This window comes from Phacochoerus africanus, chromosome 14, assembly GCF_016906955.1.
Source record: "Phacochoerus africanus isolate WHEZ1 chromosome 14, ROS_Pafr_v1, whole genome shotgun sequence".
In the NCBI taxonomy this organism is placed as follows: Eukaryota; Metazoa; Chordata; class Mammalia; order Artiodactyla; family Suidae; genus Phacochoerus; species Phacochoerus africanus.
In genome coordinates, this window is record NC_062557.1 from 55,554,111 (window position 1) to 55,572,868 (window position 18,758).

Here is an 18,758-nt window from a genome sequence, read left to right on the forward strand (position 1 = left end):
GGATGTTCAGGTGAGCTGAGGAAAGAACAGTTAGGAAGATCATTTATTATCGTCTGTGTCCACCTCTCAAACTCTGATAGCTCCTAGCTTACCTAATATTCCTGAATTATACGCCTTTAATAAATAGAAAATGGGCTTTTAGAATTCGTCTGGTGTATACTAACACCAAGAAGCTAAGTTCATTTTCCAAGTTCACTCTAGTCAAGATAAAAAGTAGAACCAACACATTCCAACAATTAGTCTTTTGAAAGATTATGTAGAAGGAACTTTCATGCTTGTTAATCTCTCTTCCTGGCCCACTTGGCATGAGGATGTCGCATCTCTTTCTCTCTCTTTCTTTTCCCACCACTCTCATGGAATAGAAAGCTTCATGCCTACGTAGACGAAGGGCCCTCTGACTCAGAACCCCAACCCAGCCTGAAACACTTGGGGGCTGGGCAGTGGTGGAGTCATGGGATGACGTTCGATCTCGTTCTCTTAAGGTGAAAATCCACAACCAGAGCACACGAGCCAAAACTGTTTAGATGGAACAAGTGGGAATCAAACATAGCAAGCGTCAAAGTTAATCTGACACTGATTTAATGGTATGCATAACTGTTATTGTGTTGCGTGGTAATTGGGCTTAAGTGGTGAGCGGTTCAGGTAAATGACTTTAATTAGGATTACTTTCCATCCGTCAAGTCAAATATTTCCAAAGATAACTGAGACAAGAGGCAGCTCAAGAAAAGAGTTTGCATGTCATCCTCTTCCTTTTCCCTCCCCTCTGTACCCCACCCACCAGCCAATGCACACACGCACCCACGTACACGCACATGTGATTGGAGGAAATGGCCAATTCTCGAATCACTACTTTCCTCTCAATTTCTCCTTTATGATGAACCCCATGAAGCTTCTTCTGATTTTAGAGAAACGTGCTGATCACACTCAGTCACGGTATTCCCAATATCTATCCCTGCAAGCACAGAGAAACCAGAAAACCTGAGACTGGGATGGGAAGAAGGGATAAGGGAGTCTGGGGGAGGAAAATGAAAGGCTTCTTGAACGTGAATTTGGATCCTCCTGGCCCATGTGTGTCCCTTTGCATGGATAGTTCTTATTTGGAGGAGAGGCTGTCAGGGATGCAGTTTGCAGGGGCAGCAGCGTAAAGTAGGTTCATCTGATGAAGATCGGGAGCAGCAGTGGGGGCCCTGAGCACCCAGGGAAGAGGAGGAGGAAATGGGATCTAAAACCGTGAAGTTCCATGTAGTGCTGATAGGAGTCCAGTCCAGAAGCAGAGGCTGCCACAGGACGCAGGAGATCAGGGGCAGCTTGAAGCAAGTACTCAGGGATGTGGAGCCTGATGCGGGCATTCTGGGCAGGAAAGCCACACAGCACAGGGCTTTGTGTGCAGATGTCAGGGCCCCTCTCAGCGGTTCTCAAACCTGGAGGCACTGTTCCTCGGAGGTGATGCAGGCCATTAGCATGAGCCTCACCCCAGAGAAGGCATGTCAGAATCACCTGGGGAGTTTGAAAAATGCTCTTGCCTAGGTCCCGTCCCCAAGGATTCTGGTTCAGTCCTTTAGGGAGCAGCCTGGGCATAGAGGTCGTTTGAAGCTTCCAGGAGATTCTAAGATGCAGCTAAGTCTGGGAGCCACTGCCCTAGAGGGAGCAGTGCCAGAGTGGGTCAGGGTTGGACTCTCTCACTTACTGACCACCCACTGCGAGTAGCTCCTTGCAGGAGCTTTGCCTTCACAGCATCTGCAGTAATTGGACAGTGCTCTTGTGTCAAGTGGTCCAGGGCCACCCTATGGAAGCAGGGTCCAAAGGCAGCTTGGACGAGGGCATATTTCCCGGTTGGGGTAGGGTGGCGGGTGAGAGTATTTTTATTACCTTCTCAGATGTGGAGAATGGATCCAAACATGGCGTTCCTCCAGCTGGTTATGCTCATCCCACCCCAACCCACCCTGAATGTCTTTTCTTCCCAGGCTTTGGTGAAAGTCCCTGCTCTTTGCTCAAATACTAAGAATTTAAAGATTGGAACTGCTGTAACGCTGGTAAAATTTTAGGAAATGACCCTGTGTGCTCTTCTTCTAAAGGGAAAACATTGTCTTTTGTAGGTTTGATAGCACTGACCCTCATCAGATGCTGGATGCCAGGCACATGGAAATCCAGCAGATGGAATCCACCATGGCCTCCATTTCTGAATCTGCCAGCTTGTTCGAAGTCGGCGTCCCCGATTATAAGCAGCTGAGGCAGTGCAGGAAGGAGGCCTGCCAGCTGAAGGAGCTCTGGGACACCATCGGGATGGTGACTTCCAGTATCCACGCCTGGGAGACCACCCCATGGAGGGACATCAACGTAGAGGCCCTGGACTTGGAGTGCAGACGGTTTGCCAGGCACATCCGGAACCTGGATAAGGAGGTCAGGGCCTGGGAGGCCTTCACAGGCCTGGAAAGCACGGTGTTGAACACCCTGAGCTCCCTGAGGGCCGTGGCTGAGTTGCAGAATCCAGCCGTCCGGGGGCGACACTGGAGGCAGCTGATGCAGGCCACGGGGGTGAGCTTCACCATGGACGAGGGCACCACCCTGGCCCACCTCCTGCAGCTCCAGCTGCACCACTTTGAGGACGAGGTCCGGGGCATCGTGGACAAAGCCGTGAAAGAGATGGGCATGGAGAAGATCTTAGAGGAGCTGCAGACCACCTGGGTTGGCATGGAATTCCAGTACGAGCCCCACCCACGGACCCGAGTGCCCCTGCTGCGGTCCGACGAGGACCTCATCGAGGTTCTGGAGGAAAACCAAGTCCAACTTCAGACCCTGATGATGTCCAAGTACATTGCTTTCTTCCTGGAGGAAGTGTCGGGCTGGCAGAAGAAGCTGTCCACGGCCGATGCTGTCATCTCCATCTGGTTTGACGTGCAGCGCACATGGTCTCATCTAGAAAGCATATTCATTGGATCTGAAGATATCCGGGCTCAGCTGCCCCAGGTACCAGCTAAGGAAATCCTGCTCCCTCTGCTCCTTCCCCAAGTCAAGGGCCGACCCCCCGTTCCCGAGCCTCTAGACCTTTCCTTCTCTGCCTCCCTGCTCTGGCCTCACTTAAGGGCACCTCCGAGAAACGTGGACCTTAGAAGCCACCAAAAGTCAGGCAGAGGAAAAGGGAGAAAGTGAAGTGCACACCAGTCAGTGTGTTCGTAGGTGCGTGGGAGAGAAAGGAAGATCTGCTTTTAGGGACCAGCAAAAAGCAAGGAGGATCTGCTTTTAGGGACCAGCAAAAAGCGTACAGGAGAGAGGAGGTCATAGTATGAGCTGCTCTTGGGTTGCTCCACACGTAATTACAGTGCAGGTGTCGATTGGGAGGGAGCATCGTTCCCAGGCAAACTCAGTTCCCTCTCTGCAGCGAGCCATCCTATAAACTCCTGGCCTGCACCAGCAGGCGAAATACCAGTCTTCAGCTAAACACTAAACCAGGAATTTCTCTAAAATATGCTTTCTTCTCATTACTACCTTTCCTGTAGTGGCTTGCACCTTCAACTTTGTCCTAATTAATGTGCCATTAATCTACCTTCTCTCAGTGGACTCTAATTCACTGAAAAAAAAAAAAAATTGCAGACGTCTTCCTTATCCCTCAGCACAGTGAGTTCTTTGCTTACAAATTAGTTTGATTCCAAAATGTCACATGTTGTCCAGACCTTGTTTCAAAGTTACAGCACATTCTATCAAAACATGATATTTTTCCAGCTCATCCCACAAAAGCATATTAAATGTAATAGTGCAGATTAAAGGTTGTACATTTGCAATGAGAAATAATGGAAAACAATTCTGCTGCAGCTGTTGTCATTAAGCGAAACTGAATAAGATTTTATTTATCTCCGAAGCTAGTGATTAAAGAAGGGCAGTTTTAATGAGATGGGAGTGAGGACGTAGGGGGAGACTTTGGTAGATGCTTTAAAGGAGACATTTGAGAACTTTCAATTCAAAGTGTAATAAAGAATTCATATTATTAACCTCTGAGGTTTATGTGTAAAACATGTAAATACATTTATTTTCTTTCTTTCTTTTTTTTTTTTTGTCTTTAGTCTTTTTAGGGCTGCACCTGCAGCATATGGAGGTTCCCAGGCTAGGGGTCAAATTGGAGCTGCAGCTGCTGGCCTACGCCACAGCCACAGCAATGCCAGATCCGAGCTGCGTCTGTGACCTACACCATGGCTCATGGCAACGCCGGACCCTTAACCCACTGAGCAAGGCCAGGGATCAAACCTGCATCCTCACGGATACTAGTCAGATTCGTTTCCACTGAGCCACAATGGGAACTCCCATTTATTTCCTTCGTATTAACAATATGGTAACAAAGACAGTTCTGAAATACAGTAAAATCAGTCATGATCTTACACCCGAGCTAGTAAATAATTTGATTCATTATGACTATTTCCCAAATTTTGTTCACGTATATACATGTTTTTACACAATTGCTCTCAGTGTAATTACAATTTTCTATTCAAACATTTGTGTCAGTTATTTCCTATATGTCTATAACCTGGCATAAAATAACTCACTGAGGAGAAATTGTAATTTACTTCACCTCACCCTCTTGTTTTTAAATCTTGGGAGAGTGGCATGGGTCACAGAGGTCCCAGCAAATTGGGCCTGGCCGCCCAGTTACAGTCTTCACTCTCCGCCTCACAGCTGCAGGACCCAAAGGAAAGTTACTTAACTTCTCAGTGCCTTGGTTTTCCCATATGTAAACTGAGGCTAATACTAGTCCCCACTTAGGAAGTGAATTAAAACAGTGGGAGTTCCCGTCGTGGCGCAGTGGTTAACGAATCCGACTAGGAACCATGAGGTTGCGGGTTCGATCCCTGCCCTTGCTCAGTGGGTTAACGATCTGGCGTTGCCGTGAGCCGTGGTGTAGGTTGCAGCCGTGGCTCAGATCCCGCACTGCTGTGGCTCTGGCGTAGGCCGGTGGCTACAGCTCCGATTGGACCCCTAGCCTGGGAACCTCCATATGCCGCGGGAGCGGCCCAAGAAATAGCAACAACAACAACAACAAAAAGACCAAAAAAAAAAAAAAAACAGTGCACACAGCACATACCACTATGGTTGTTATGTAATAATAACACAAGTTCTCACCAGGTGCCAGTTATTGGGCTAAAGTGCTTTGCATTTTTATTGTCCCAGTCATTTCACCAATACTGTGAAGGGTGTGTGTTAGGGGGGAATGATAATATCTAATTAACTTTGACATCATAGTAGCACATTTGCTGCAGAAACACTTACTTTGGCTGTATTAACTTTTGCACAGACCCAGAATGAACATTGGAGCCACCGTCTTCCTGACTTAGGAATTCAATATTTTATGCCAACAATTCTCAAAGTGTGGTCTGGTAACCCCTGAGATGTTTCCAGGAGATTCTCCGGGTCCAAACTTTCTTAAAAATAATGCTAAAATACTGGTATTTTCCTTTTAAAGTCATTCTTCCACAAATGTACAGTGGAGTTTTCCAGAAGCTACATGATGTGATATCATAACAGATTGGATGCAGAAGCGGAGAAGAGAATCTGGCCATCTTCTAAGTCAGACATTGAAAAGATTTGCCAAAATTAAAAAGAAAAAAAAAAAGGCGAGGAGTTCCTTGGTGGCATAGCAGTTAAGGATTCAGTATTGTCACTGCTGTGGCATGGGTTTGAACCTTGGCCCAGGAACTTCTTATGCCATGGGCATGGCCAAATAAATTAAAAAAAAAAAAGAACTCATGCCACTTTTTTCTTTAATTTATATTGTTTTGGAAAATGTAATTATTTTAGATTAAAAAGTGCTATTAATCTATGCATATGGAAGCTCCTGGAACAGGTATTGAATCTGAGCTGCAGCTGTGACAATGCCAGATCTTTAACCCACTGCATCAGCCTGGGGACCAAACCTGCACCTCTGTAGCAACCTTAGTGGCTGCAGTCAGTTTCTTAACCCACTATGCCACAGTGGGAACTCTGACAAATATACTTTTTTAAATTTCTCAACTTCTAATATAGAAGATACATTGGTAGATACAATATTACCTACATAAACAAAAGTTCTCTCCACTCTTCAATAACTTTTCAAAGCATAAAGAGGTTTTTAAGAAGAAAATGTTTGAGAACCCCTGTTTCACGCTAAAGGTATTTCCTTCTTTGAGGCTAATCTCTGTGTTAGACAACCTAGGAACAGATTTCAAAAACAGACAATACATGAATGTAACTTCTTGGACCTGAAGGTAGTGATAGTTAATTTTTTCCACATTTTTATTTGCAGGATTCTGCAAGATTTGAAGGCATTGACATTGACTTTAAACAGATAGCTTATGATGCTCAGAAAACTCCAAATGTCGTGGAAGCCACCAACAAATCAGGTCTCTACGAGAAACTGGAAGATATCCAGAGCAGGTGACGGTCTGTGTGCAGCCCCTTTTGTGATGGAGGGGGAGGCAGTGCTTCCTTCCCCCTCTGTCTCTGAGATCCTTACCTTACTTAACTGCCCAAGGGCGGGAGTCCATCAGCATGTCTGCCTGTGTGCTTTGATTTGCCTGTGTGCTCATAATAGGCGGTATTATTAGAGATGTTTATTCTGGTGGAAAAGCACCAGTGAGGATGTTTGCACATACATGTTCCATGCACGCATGACTTCTGCATGCAATCCATATGTCTCCCTTGTTTGCATTTAGATAACGTCTACATGCCTCTGAATGTAGGCAAAGCTAATGAGGAAATTCTGTGTTCCCTCAGATTGTATCTGTGTGAGAAGGCTCTGGCGGAGTACCTGGATACCAAAAGGCTTGCCTTCCCTCGGTTTTACTTTCTCTCCTCTTCTGATCTGTTAGACATCCTTTCTAACGGCACAGCCCCACAACAGGTAAGCTGGGGGAGTGCTTGTAGAAACAGCCAGAAAGACTGAGGAGAGTCTTCAGGAGAGTTTCAGGTTCCCCGTTATGCCTCCTCTCTCTGGCAGTGTGTGTATTTCAGACCTGTGCTGCCATCAACAGCATCCCTAACCTTAGCTCTACTTTGCTTCCACCATTGCTGATTCTCTGGATGCCCCCAGCCCCCAGCCCCCAGCCCCCAGCCCCCAGCCCCCAGCCCATCAGTGGCTGTTACTCCCTAGAGTTGGAGAAGCTTTGAGGATAGCAAAGATGGATGGAACTAAGCCTTTACGAGAATGCCTTTGATGTGATTCTGAAGAGAGATGCAGTAAATAAGCAGTCCAAAGTAATAGCTAAAATTTCCATGGAGCAATGAGATTGAAAGTTGTATTAATGGGACATTGAGGTTTATGAGTATATGTGAGGATCCCAGATTTGCAGTTCTAGCCCCTGGTTCTAGCCACTCATTACCCATAAATTTGGGGTATATCACTTAATTGTGACATGCTTTCCTCATCTGTAAAGTAGAAGTCTATTGTGTTACAATTTTTTTTTAATATTAAAGTACCTGTCTTTGCCTCACTTATCCTATTTAGCATTATACCCTCCAGGTCCTTTCATGTTGCTGCAAATGGCGAGATTTCATTCTTTTTAATGGCTGAGTAATATTCCATTATGTCTGTGTACCACATCTTCTTTATCCATTCATCTGTTTTTATTTGTAAGTGGAAATTAAAAAAGCAAAATAAGTGTACAAATATAATACAGTAAAAACAGATTCACAGATACAGAGAGCAAACTAATGGTTTCCAGAGGAGGGAGGGGATGGGGGATGGGCAAAATAGATGAAGGGGATTAAGAAGTACAAACTACCAGTTACAGAAGCAATAAGTCATAGAGGTGAAATGTACAGCACAGGGAGTATAGTCAATAATATTATGATAAATTTGGTGTATAATCTATAATAATATGGAATCACTGTGTTGTACATCTGAAATAATGTGATGTAATATTGTAAGTCAGCCATATTTCAAGAAAAAAAACTACACATATGCACATACATTGTGTATCTCCTGATGGAAGCGCTATTGGTATTGAACTGTAGACAGCGGTTCTCAAACATAAAAGTGCATTAAAATCACTTAGAAGGCTTTTAAAAATAGATTCCTAGACCCGACCCCCAGAGTTCCTGACTTTACACATCTGGATGGGGCTGGAGAATCTGTGTGTCCAAGGATTCCCAAGTGCTACTGCCGGTCCGAGGACCACACCTTGAGAACCTCTGCTATGGACAGTAGAGTGTGAGTCTCAAAATGACTGATAGGAAGGAGGGATGTTGTCTCTGCTCTGTCATCCTTTAGCTTTCCACCCAAAGAAGAGTTCAAGATTCGCTTGTAGTTCTGTTATTTTCCTTAGACTGAGACTTAGACTGAGAACAGGAAGTCATTCTGAACTGTGTTCAGAAGTTACTTGAATGAGTTCTTTTCCACCTTCAATGTGATTTTGTCACTTATTTGAAGTACAGCTGGATTCATTTATTTCTTTTTGCTTTCTATTTTAACTGTTTCCTGTCCTTGCTGATTTAATTGAATATATAGAATTCCAAGAAGCGATGCAAAGAGACATGTGAGAAGTGTCTCTCCTTCCCCCGTTCTGTCCAGAGCATCACCACCCCCTCCTCCCACTGTAGGTAACCAGTTCCATTAGTTTCTGGTTTATCTTTCCTATGTTTATTTTTGCAAAACTAAGCAGATGTGCATTAACATTTGTACATGTGCATTTTTCACCCTCCTTTCTTACACAAAAGATAGCATACGCCAAATACTTGTTTTCATAATGCTTTTATTTTTTCATCCTTATATATCCTGGAAGTCATTCCATGTCACTCCCTATCAGTTCAAAGGTATCTCCCTTGTTGTTGTTGTTGTTGTTTTTGTTGTTTGTATCTGCATCATACTCCGTGGACTAATATACTATAGTTTGGCCATAGGTTGTTTATGCTGTTTTGAAGTTACAAATAATGTGGCATCGGATAACTTTAGGCTTTGTATGATTGGAGGTCTATCTTTAAGGTAAATCCTTAGAAGTGATGTTGCTGGGTCAAAGGGTAAATGTCATATTAGATGCTTCCTTAGTCTCCCGCCGCCCCCGAGGAGTTAGGTCCTCTTGCATCATCACCAGCAAGGGATGAGAGCTTCTCCAACAGAGCCAAAAGATGGCACCCATGCCCAAATTTTCCATCTTTGTCATTACCTAACTTCCTTACTTTTTGAAATGATACTTTTGGCTTATTGGTGAGAAGCAAGTCCTAAAGAGAGACTGTCCCCGACCATTAAAGCCCTTCTTTTTTCTATAGCTCGAAGGAGTTCCGAAGTAGCCCAGGCATGGTGGAGTTGAAATATTTATTACATTGGCACTCTGTTTCATAACTGTATTTCATTAATTCCTATATGGGAGGGGGTTAGAGATCATTGCCAGATCTTTTATACCTTTTACATGAATCACTCACTCTTAAATACTTATTTTTTTTTCACATGGCTTGAGTAAATCTTAATTAGTCTCCACCTGACCTCTGCCCCCAAAGATGAAGCATGACAGAGTAATTCCCAATTCCTTCTATATCCCTGACTCTGTGGCTTTCACATGTGAGCGATTGGATGGTTGGGATTGTAAGTCATGGGTCACAGCAGTTTGCCTTCAAGCCCCTGAAACATAACCCTGAAGAAGTCATCTGAGGCCGACCTGCTTTTTCTTTTTTTTTTTTAAACCTTTCTAGCTTAATTTCTTTCTATTTGGATTTCTGTAGAGATCAAAATTTAAGTTAAATCTTCTTCTTTTTTTTTTTGCTTTTTAGGGCTGCACCTGCAGCATATGGAAGTTCCCAACTTAGAGGTCGAATTGGAGCTACAACTTCCAGCCTACACCACAGCCGCAGCAATGCAGGATCAGAGCTGTATCTGTGACCTACACCACAGCTCACAGCAACGATGGATCCTTAACCCACATCCTTATGGATACTAGTAGGGTTCATAATCTGCTGAGCCATAACAGGAACACCCCAAAATTTAAATGAAATCTTAATTTTTGAAAATGTCTGTATGTTTAGATACTTGCTTTATTTTGTTAATTTTTCTAACCCATGGTGAGGTTTTGTTTTGTTTTGTTTTTCTGTCTGAAAACTGGGGCTTTCACTCTCTTGAAAAAGTTTTCTTTCAGTGTGTTTTTACATAGTATTTCTATTCCAGATTTTTGGATAATTTTCCCCCTCAGGTACATTGTATTTCCATAAGTTGAGATTATTATCTTCTTCTTTTCATACCTATTTGCATGTATTCATATATATTTTTTTCTCTTACTAGTCCTCTTCCTTGGCATTCTTCTGTGGTTTCCCAAGTTTATCCACCATATTTAATGTGTATGTTAATTTGGTCCTTTTGTGTTGCTAATATTGTTATGAAAGTGCTGTGTCCTTCATTTGTTGATTTCCCTGTTTCTCTCTACCAGCTCTTCTTATTTTTTACCTCATATTTTATAGAGTTCATGTTTCTTTCATTTAATTGAAAACAAAACAAGGTGATATTTTTCATAAAACACTTCTGTTTCCTTTATTGAGGTGTCTAATGTATATCTTCAGTACTCTTAGAGTTTTTCCTCTCATCTCATAAGCTAGAGAACTCATTTTTGGAACTTTAAGGGGTTAGGGAGTTCCCATCATGGTGCACTGGAAACGAATCTGACTAGTATCCGTGAGGGTGCTGGGTTTGATTCCTGGCCTCTCTCAGTGGGTCACAATCTGGTGTTGCCAAGAGCTGTGGTGCAGGTTTCAGACGTGGCTCGGATCCTGGGATGCTGTGGCTTTGGTTCAGGCCGGCAGCTGTAGCTCCGATTCCACCCCTAGCCTGGGAACTTCTATACACTGCAGGTACGGACTTAAAAAAAAAATAAAGGGTTTAAGGGTTGCAGCTCAGGGTACCAGCAGTCCCTTGCATTTCAAACAAACTCTACCAACGGCAGCTTTCTATTTATTGTTTCTCCCTCATCTGCTGTTCCTCTCACCTGTGGGTCAGTCTAACATCCCTCCTAGAATTACTGGCCTGGATGTCACTGTAAAGGGCCTCTGTATCATGAGATGCCATGCTAGGAAGACGCTCCAGCACAGCCAGGCTTTCTGCTTGGTGTGAGCATGCTGGCCCTGGCTTTGGATCCTCCAGAAGTTGGGCTCCTGCACCAAAGTGGTTCCTACAACTGAGTGACTTCTTCCACAGGCCACTGTCACCACTGCCCTTGACCCTCCAGGTTCAGGCATGTTCTCATTCTTCTGCAGGCTATCCTGTGTTTATCTCCTGCTGCACAGTAGTATTTTTTTCTTTTTTTTTTTTTAGGAAGAGGTCTTAAGAATTAACCATCACCTTTGTTCCAACCTGTTCCCATCTGAACTTGATTAAGCCAAAATCAATCAAACTTTTGTGGCTTCTTTAGTTTGTAGTTAATGCTTGGTACCCGCTAGATCTATCCCTTTCATCCAGTGCAGCCAGCTCCCATCGTTGCATCCTCATCACTCCCTAGCTTCCTTCTAAACGTTCCATACCGAGCACTCTAACTGTTGTCACATGGTACTCCTCTAAGCAATACTGGTAACTTCCCGAACATGCTCTCCACAACTTTGACATGTTTTCCTTCATAGGTTCAGCGCCACCTTTCCAAACTCTTTGACAATATGGCCAAGATGCAATTCCAGCTAGACGCCAGTGAGAAACCAACCAAGATCAGTCTGGGCATGTACAGCAAGGAAGGAGAGTATGTGGCCTTCAGCAAGCCCTGTGACTGCAGTGGGCAGGTGAGGTAAAAGGCCTTTCTCTCTAGAGTGTCTGCATTCAAGCATCGACAGTGTCGGCCTCCAGAATGGTCCTTTGGACCTTGGGCCAGAACTGCTGTCTGTGCCCTGGGGCTGCCGGTTCCTCTGCCTTGAACAGACATCAGAGCAGCTTCCAGGGCCAGCTTTCCTCTCTCTGGGAAGAACGCATGTCAATATCCGTATATCTTCCTTAACCAAAGACCTTGCAGAGAGGATAAAATGCACATAAACAACTGCCTGGGTCAACAAGAAAGGATTTTAAAATGATTAGCAGCACCAGGAGACTTTGGCATGCCAAGCCCTGGAGCACCCCACAGGGGAATCTGAGACACGGACATCCTCCCTGTTTGAAGTCAGCTGTATTCCCGAGAGGTCGCTTCTCTGTACAAATACACCTCTCACAGCCCCACCCCGTGGAGAGCCAGCTGCCGCCCGGCTCCAGAGCTACTTCCTCCCCGTCTCCCAGGTCATTCAGGAAACATGAAGCATGAGACCATTCCCCGCTTACACCTCCTTCCCACCTCTCAGCATCGCCACTGAAGAATAAGCCCTTCCTTGCTCATTGTCCTAAATGACCCAGCAAAGCCTTGTCCCTGAGGTTCTAATCTAGTCCAGAGTTAACACCCGAGGAAAAGACCTTTTTCAGAGTCCCACCTTCACCCACCTCTATCTTGGAAAGCAATTCTAGCACCTGAAAATAGACCTTCTCAGTTTCATGAGCAGGACCTTGGGTTGGATCAAATGTTGGGTGTTGTTTTTGTAGACCAGAAGGCATTGATTGGGAAATAAAATCCTGGCCTGAGTCTCCATACACAGCATGGCCACGGTTATGAGAATCCACTGACTTATTTACACCCAGCTCAACCCAGATGAAGATTTCCTCATGTGAGCTCTGGATGGCAGCCCCACGTGCTCTGGACCTGCTACTCCGTCCTGCAGGTTCCAGCAGGCATATCCCCATGTTGTCACCTGAGCCTCGTTCTCACCTACCAGCACCCTGCGTCACTCAAACCACAGTCTCCCTGTGCCTCTGGCAGCCTTCGAGGTTGTGCATCCTCTTGGGGCTCCATGCTCTTCACTCTGTCAGGCTGAGCAGAAGGAAGCATGTAACCCTGAGCCAGTCTCCTTAGAAGCCCAGTGTCTAACCTCGAGCTCTTCTTCCAGGTAGAAATATGGTTGAACCATGTGCTCGCTCACATGAAGGCCACTGTGAGGCATGAGATGACGGAAGGTGTAACTGCCTATGAGGAGAAGCCGAGGGAGCAGTGGCTCTTTGACTACCCGGCTCAGGTGCTCTCCCAACCAGACCTTCGTGGGCCCCGTCCCCCACTCGCTCTCAGCCTCCTGAGGCTGCCAGGCTCACTCATGCTGCACAGTCAGGAGAGGCTGGCCTTCAAGGGGTCAGCAGGGGGGCCGGGGGGGATGGTCAGCCGTGTCGTAACTCAGCCATTCCCTTGGAGGTTTAAGGGCTGTCCGTTTTGACCTCATTGGCTGTAGCAGGGAGAAAGCGTAAGCAACCACCTCATGGAACCAGCCCACTCTGCATGTGCCATGCTCTTGGCTGCGTGCAGGAGACACCTGTGAGAAGCAAGACCACAGAACCCTGCTCAGCCAGAGTGTACAGACTGGCATGGAAGCCAGTCACCTACAGATGGGACCTGGGGTGGTAACAGAGGGGGCTCGGGCCCTCTGGGACCACCCTCCTGAGGATATGATATCTAAGCTGAGCTTTGAAATACAACTTACCAAAAACAAAAGAAAAGAAAAGAAAGAAATAGGACTTCCCAAGTGGAAGGTGGAGGAAAAGAACAGCCACGCGTGGGAAGAGCAAGGGCTCAGAGGCAAGGGGGAGCGTGATGTGTTTGAGGAAGCGAGAGTAGGGGACGTAGGGGACGGGGAGCAAGAGGCAGCAGGTGGATTCTGGAGGGGAAACGTGAAGACAGTTCTTACAGACCACGTTAGGGAGTCTGACTTGGTTCCAAGATATGTCCATATCCTTTGCTGGGATCTCAGGAGGGTAAGAAGAGAGAGAGGAGTGCTGCTGAGATTTTTAGTGACTGGCTGCAGTGTACCTCTCCTTCCTCTCCGTTCTTGGCCAGGACTCGTGTTGGTACATTTGGAGGTTACAGATGTCTGGTGGTTACTGAAGCCCTAGGAGTAGAGAAGACCCCCCCACCCCATAGGACATATGCAGACCAGTGAGGGTGCAGAAGCAACCCCTGCACGTTGTGCAAAGGCTGAGTAGGCAAGGAGAAGCCAGAACAGCAGATTGAGAAGCAGTCCCTTTTCAGATAGAAGGAGCCCTGGGGAACGGTAGTCGTGGAAACCTAAACAGCAAGTGTTGATAGCAGGTCAGAGGTCAGTTGTGCCACACACATCGAAGAGATCAAGCAAAAGAAAGAGGCTAAGGAATGTCTGTGAACTTGGCGAGGCCACTTCAGTGGAGTGGTGGAGAAGAGGCCCCATTGCCCGAGGTTGAGCAGTGAGAAGAAGGTGGGAAAGTGTTACGGCGAGTGTAGACAGACGTAAGAGACATAAGCCAGCACTGCAGAAGGGATGGGGATTGTTTTACCAGTAGAATTCACGTATCACACTCAAGCTGTCCCAGCAACATCCTAGTGCAGGAGGAACTGCTCTAACAAAGCCCAGTATGTCAGAATCCACAGCAGAAACAGAGAAATCAGGGAGTGGTGCTTTTTCTACAGCAGGATTCTCTACTTCACAGGGGGGATAATTCCCACCAGGATTCCTTGTTTACCTGAATCGGAGTTTTGAGGCAAGAAAGCGTGGTGCCCCCTGCTGTTGTGACAGTCGCCATCCAGAGCACTGTCTCCCAAACCAAGTGGTCCCCCCGATAACCAGTGTCTCTAAATTCTCCACCATGGATAATCAAAGTGACGAATTTTCCATACGAAGTTTCTCAGCAAACAGAAGAAACATTCGTTAAAATCCCCTTTTCCATGTGTTTACCTTGAATCTCTGAAGAATACAAATCATATTGACCACTTTGAATTTCAGTGTCATTCATCCCGACCTCCAGGAGTAGGCTGTTGAAAGTTACAGGTTTTAAGAAATTTTTTAAATGTAGTGAAAGTACTATGGGCAAGAAAAAATAAGCCACCCGTGTTCAGCAATGGCTCACTAAACTAGAGTAGTCCCAGCGTGAGAGGTTCCAGGAGACCAGAGCAAACACCTGGTATGGCTGAGATGTTCAAGCAACACTTTGTTATCCTTCCAGTGCAGGAAAGACTCTTCTGCCTGGGAAGTAAACCCAGTAATACCCGTGTAGCAGTTTCTAAAAGCCACTGACAGTGGCCGGAGGGCACCTTTGACTTCTCAACCAAGGGATACATTTTTCAAGAGCAGAAAGTGCCTCCCCCACTTCACATCTCCGAGGACTGAGAGGCGTTTGGCTCCATGTCTCGGTGCTGGTAGAAGAGGGAGGGTGTCTGTCACCCACAGTTACATTCTCGGCCCTTGCTGTGCGGTGAGTGGGCTGGCTTTGGGGACAGTCTGGTAATGGCCTCACTAAGTGACTCTTGGTGCCACAGGTGGCCCTGACCTGCACTCAGATATGGTGGACCACAGAGGTGGGCATGGCATTTGCCAGACTGGAGGAAGGCTATGAGAACGCCATGAAGGACTATTACAAGAAGCAGGTGGCCCAGCTCAAAGCCCTCATCACGCTGCTGCTCGGCCAGCTCTGCACGGGGGACCGGCAGAAGATCATGGCCATATGCACCATCGGTGTGCACGCCCGGGACGTGGTGGCGAAGATGATTGCTCAGAAGGTGAGTCCCACGCCTTCAGGCGTGTCGCTCTTCGTGGGCAGCTGCACCCCGGGTTTGGGGTTAGGGAGACGCTCACATGTGACCAAAACATGGGGGCCCCAAACCCTGAGCTGGCCAGGGAGCTGGGAGAGGATCACGGCGGCTGCTCCTACCCTTAAGACCCCGGTAGAAGAGCATAAGCTGAGTGGCTCGTGCTGTGGCGGGCGGCGTACAGCTCTCTTGACGGGTGTGCCCCCCAGAGCCCTGGGAAGCCTGTGGCCCAGGGGCCGCTGGCTGCCTGTTGAATCCTGTGGTTTACCCACCTCCTCTGCTGCCCTCTCCAGGTGGACAGTGCCCATGCCTTCCTCTGGCTGTCCCAGCTGCGGCATCGTTGGGATGATGAAGCCAAACACTGCTTTGCCAACATCTGTGATGCCCAGTTTCTATACTCCTATGAGTACCTAGGAAATACCCCTCGCCTGGTGATCACGCCTTTGACAGACAGGTGAGCACCGCCACCAGCATGGACAGAGAGCCCTGCTGCCCTCTGGCTCAGCCCTATGATGGCCTTCCAGGGTCAAGGCCCCTGTCCCTTGCTATTTATCCACGGAGCTGCGGGGGCGGGGTGAGGGGCAGACTGAACCCAATAGATGTAAAATAAAACTGAAAGGCTGTAGGAGAGAGCCTTTATCAGAACAAACCCCGGAGCCAATCGGTGAGTCAAGACTTTTTGAGGAATGACTGGGCAGCCCCGCACACCTGAATTCTCACGCCAGGCACTGAACTAGTCACTGAAAATACAAAGATGATTAAAACTTAAACTCCAGTTCTGTTGAGGGGGAAATAAGGTGTTTGTAGATGGAAATTTAAATCACACAAGGGGAAAACGTGTAAGGCCATAGTATAAAATAGGGCACAAAGCCGTGTGCTGCAAATCTCCAACCAAGTGACTTAGCAATAAGCCCTCTGAGCACAGAGTGTCCCACTCACTGTGGGAAGAAGGGGGCGGGGAGCACTGAAGGGTGAAGATGGCATCTGGGCATCCGATCTGGGCCTTGAAGGCTGCGTAGGACTCCGGTAGGACTTGAGTAGGTTGGAGAGTGACTCTCAGAGTATCCATGAAATTGTACAGAATCTGTGCCGGGGTCACTTCTATTGAAAGGTTCTGTAGCACTTATTCATTGTTAAAGTAGTCAGGGATCCCCCAGAGTTAAAGAACTACTGAAAACCACAAGGGAAGTTGGAATTTTGTGGGCAAAGACCATGGATATGGGAAAACTCAAGTCACGTCTCTGAAATGGGGACTTTGGGAGATGTAGTCTGTAGCAATGCTGGGAAGACGGGGCAGAGTCCGACTGTGAGCTGTGAAAGTCACAGTCTCTCTCCAGTAAGGAGCAATGCACGATTGAAAGTTTTTGACCAGGGGAGCAAAATAATGAAAACTTATTTTATGAAGATTCATCTGATGTAGAAATTGGGCAAAGGAGAGAAAGGGCAGGGGATAAGGTCATGGTCCATGTGAGAAGTGGAACGTTAATTCTGCAAGGTTTTCTATAAATTCTGGTAAGACCTGGTACCCTTTGCTCTTATAATTCCACAGGACACTAAATCTCTTCTTCTCCAGAAACAGCTGCCTGAGTGACTCGCTCACCCTAGTAAGGGTCTTGGAGGCAATGAAGAGATTGTCGTACATTTTGAAGGTTAAAATGGCCAAACAGAATCTGTCATCTTTTACTTAATTTTTTCACTGCCTAATTCAAGTGTTATCATTTATATGCTGGATAAGTCCTCAGATATGTTTCCAAGTAACATTCAGCCAAGTCGTAATCACTGGGCTCATGGAATGAAGAGGAAGAGGGACATAGGAAATCCCAGCATCAGCCGTGGAGTAAGACCTCATGGTCCCTCTCCCCGCAGGCTTTTCCATTTCTTGACTTCACTTTCCTGCCCAACTTGGAAAGATCTTCACCCAGATCCCACTCAAACCACTCCCCGTTTGCCCTTGCACCTCTCTTTCCTGGGAGCCTGCAGAGGTCACACCAGTACCTCCAGTCGCTCTCCACTGCATTGAGACTAAAATCTGAATTCCTCATGGAGCCCAGAAATTCCGCGTCTCGTCCTGTGCTCCAACCACCCTGGCCTCCTTTCTGTTCCTCGAATCTTGGAGTTCAGTTCCGTGTTCAGCCTTTAATAACACATGGTGCCCTCTGCCTGCAGTGCCCTTCTCCGTGCTCTCTGCTCCACTGTCACCTTCTCATCCTTTCTTTTTTTTTTCTTTTTTTTTTTTTTGGTCTTTTGTCCTTTTAGGGCTGCACCAATGGCATATGGAGGTTCCCAAGCTAGGGGTCCAATCGGAGCTGTTGCTGCCAGCCTACGCCAGAGCAACAGCAACGCCAGATCCAAGCCGCGTCTGCAACCTACACCACAGCTCATGGTGGTGCTGGATCCTCAACCCACTGAGCAAGGCCAGGGATCAAACCCGCAACCTCATGGTTCCTAGTCGGATTTGTTAACCACTGAGCCACCATGGGAACTCCTCTCATCCTTTCTTGCTCTGCTTTTAGCTCTGAGGAAACCTTCCTTTACCACGGTTGCTGAAAGATAACCTCTCCCACACACCCCCACCCACCATACACACACACACACACACATACACACACACACACACACATGCACGTGTGCGCGCTCACACGCACACGACAATAACTCTTTTAGCATTCCCTACATTCTGAAATGAACTGGCCTTCTTGCTTACTGCTGGCGGTCCCCTTTGGAATGTAAACTTTTTGCTCACAGGAACCACTGTCTGTCTTGTTTGTGGCTGACATCACCAATACCTGGTAGATGTTGAATTATTATCTGCCAATGAATGAACAGTGGTCGGATATTGAAAACCCAGATCAGAAGAACCAGGGCATCAGGAAGAGGAGGTCGATTGGGAGGAGGGACCCACACAAGACTCCGTCTGTGCCTTGGCTCCCAAAGAAGGAGCAGCCATGCTGTCTTCGGCTCTGGTTGGGCACCCACCCTGCTCCCTGCCCCAGCTGAGGACAAAAGGCAGATGATGTCAGTTTGGAGGGAGACGCAGCCTTCTCTGCAGCTGGGGCGGGAAAGGCAGCGGCAGCTCTGGGCATCTTAGGGGTTTTACTTGGGCCAGACTGGGGCATGATCAGTTGGAGGGGCTCATTCTCTGTGGGCTCAAGGAAAAGTGTTCCCACCTCAAGCCTCATGTGTCTTTGTCTCTATGATTCTCAGCAAGAC

The 18,758-nt window shown here is 46.9% G+C and overlaps 1 protein-coding gene across 4 annotated transcripts in view; it reads left to right on the forward strand.

Moving 5' to 3' along the window:
• Positions 1–18,758, forward strand: part of DNAH9 (dynein axonemal heavy chain 9) — a 317,109-nt gene that overhangs the window by 78,488 nt on the left and 219,863 nt on the right. For all 4 annotated transcript variants that reach the window (XM_047757317.1, XM_047757315.1, XM_047757318.1 and 1 more), the window contains exons 20-26: positions 2,097–2,967; positions 6,269–6,399; positions 6,739–6,865; positions 11,557–11,709; positions 12,892–13,017; positions 15,279–15,518; positions 15,842–16,002. In XM_047757317.1, the coding sequence (XP_047613273.1) occupies positions 2,097–2,967; positions 6,269–6,399; positions 6,739–6,865; positions 11,557–11,709; positions 12,892–13,017; positions 15,279–15,518; positions 15,842–16,002 (1,809 nt within the window). The remainder of the gene's footprint in view (positions 1–2,096; positions 2,968–6,268; positions 6,400–6,738; positions 6,866–11,556; positions 11,710–12,891; positions 13,018–15,278; positions 15,519–15,841; positions 16,003–18,758) is intronic.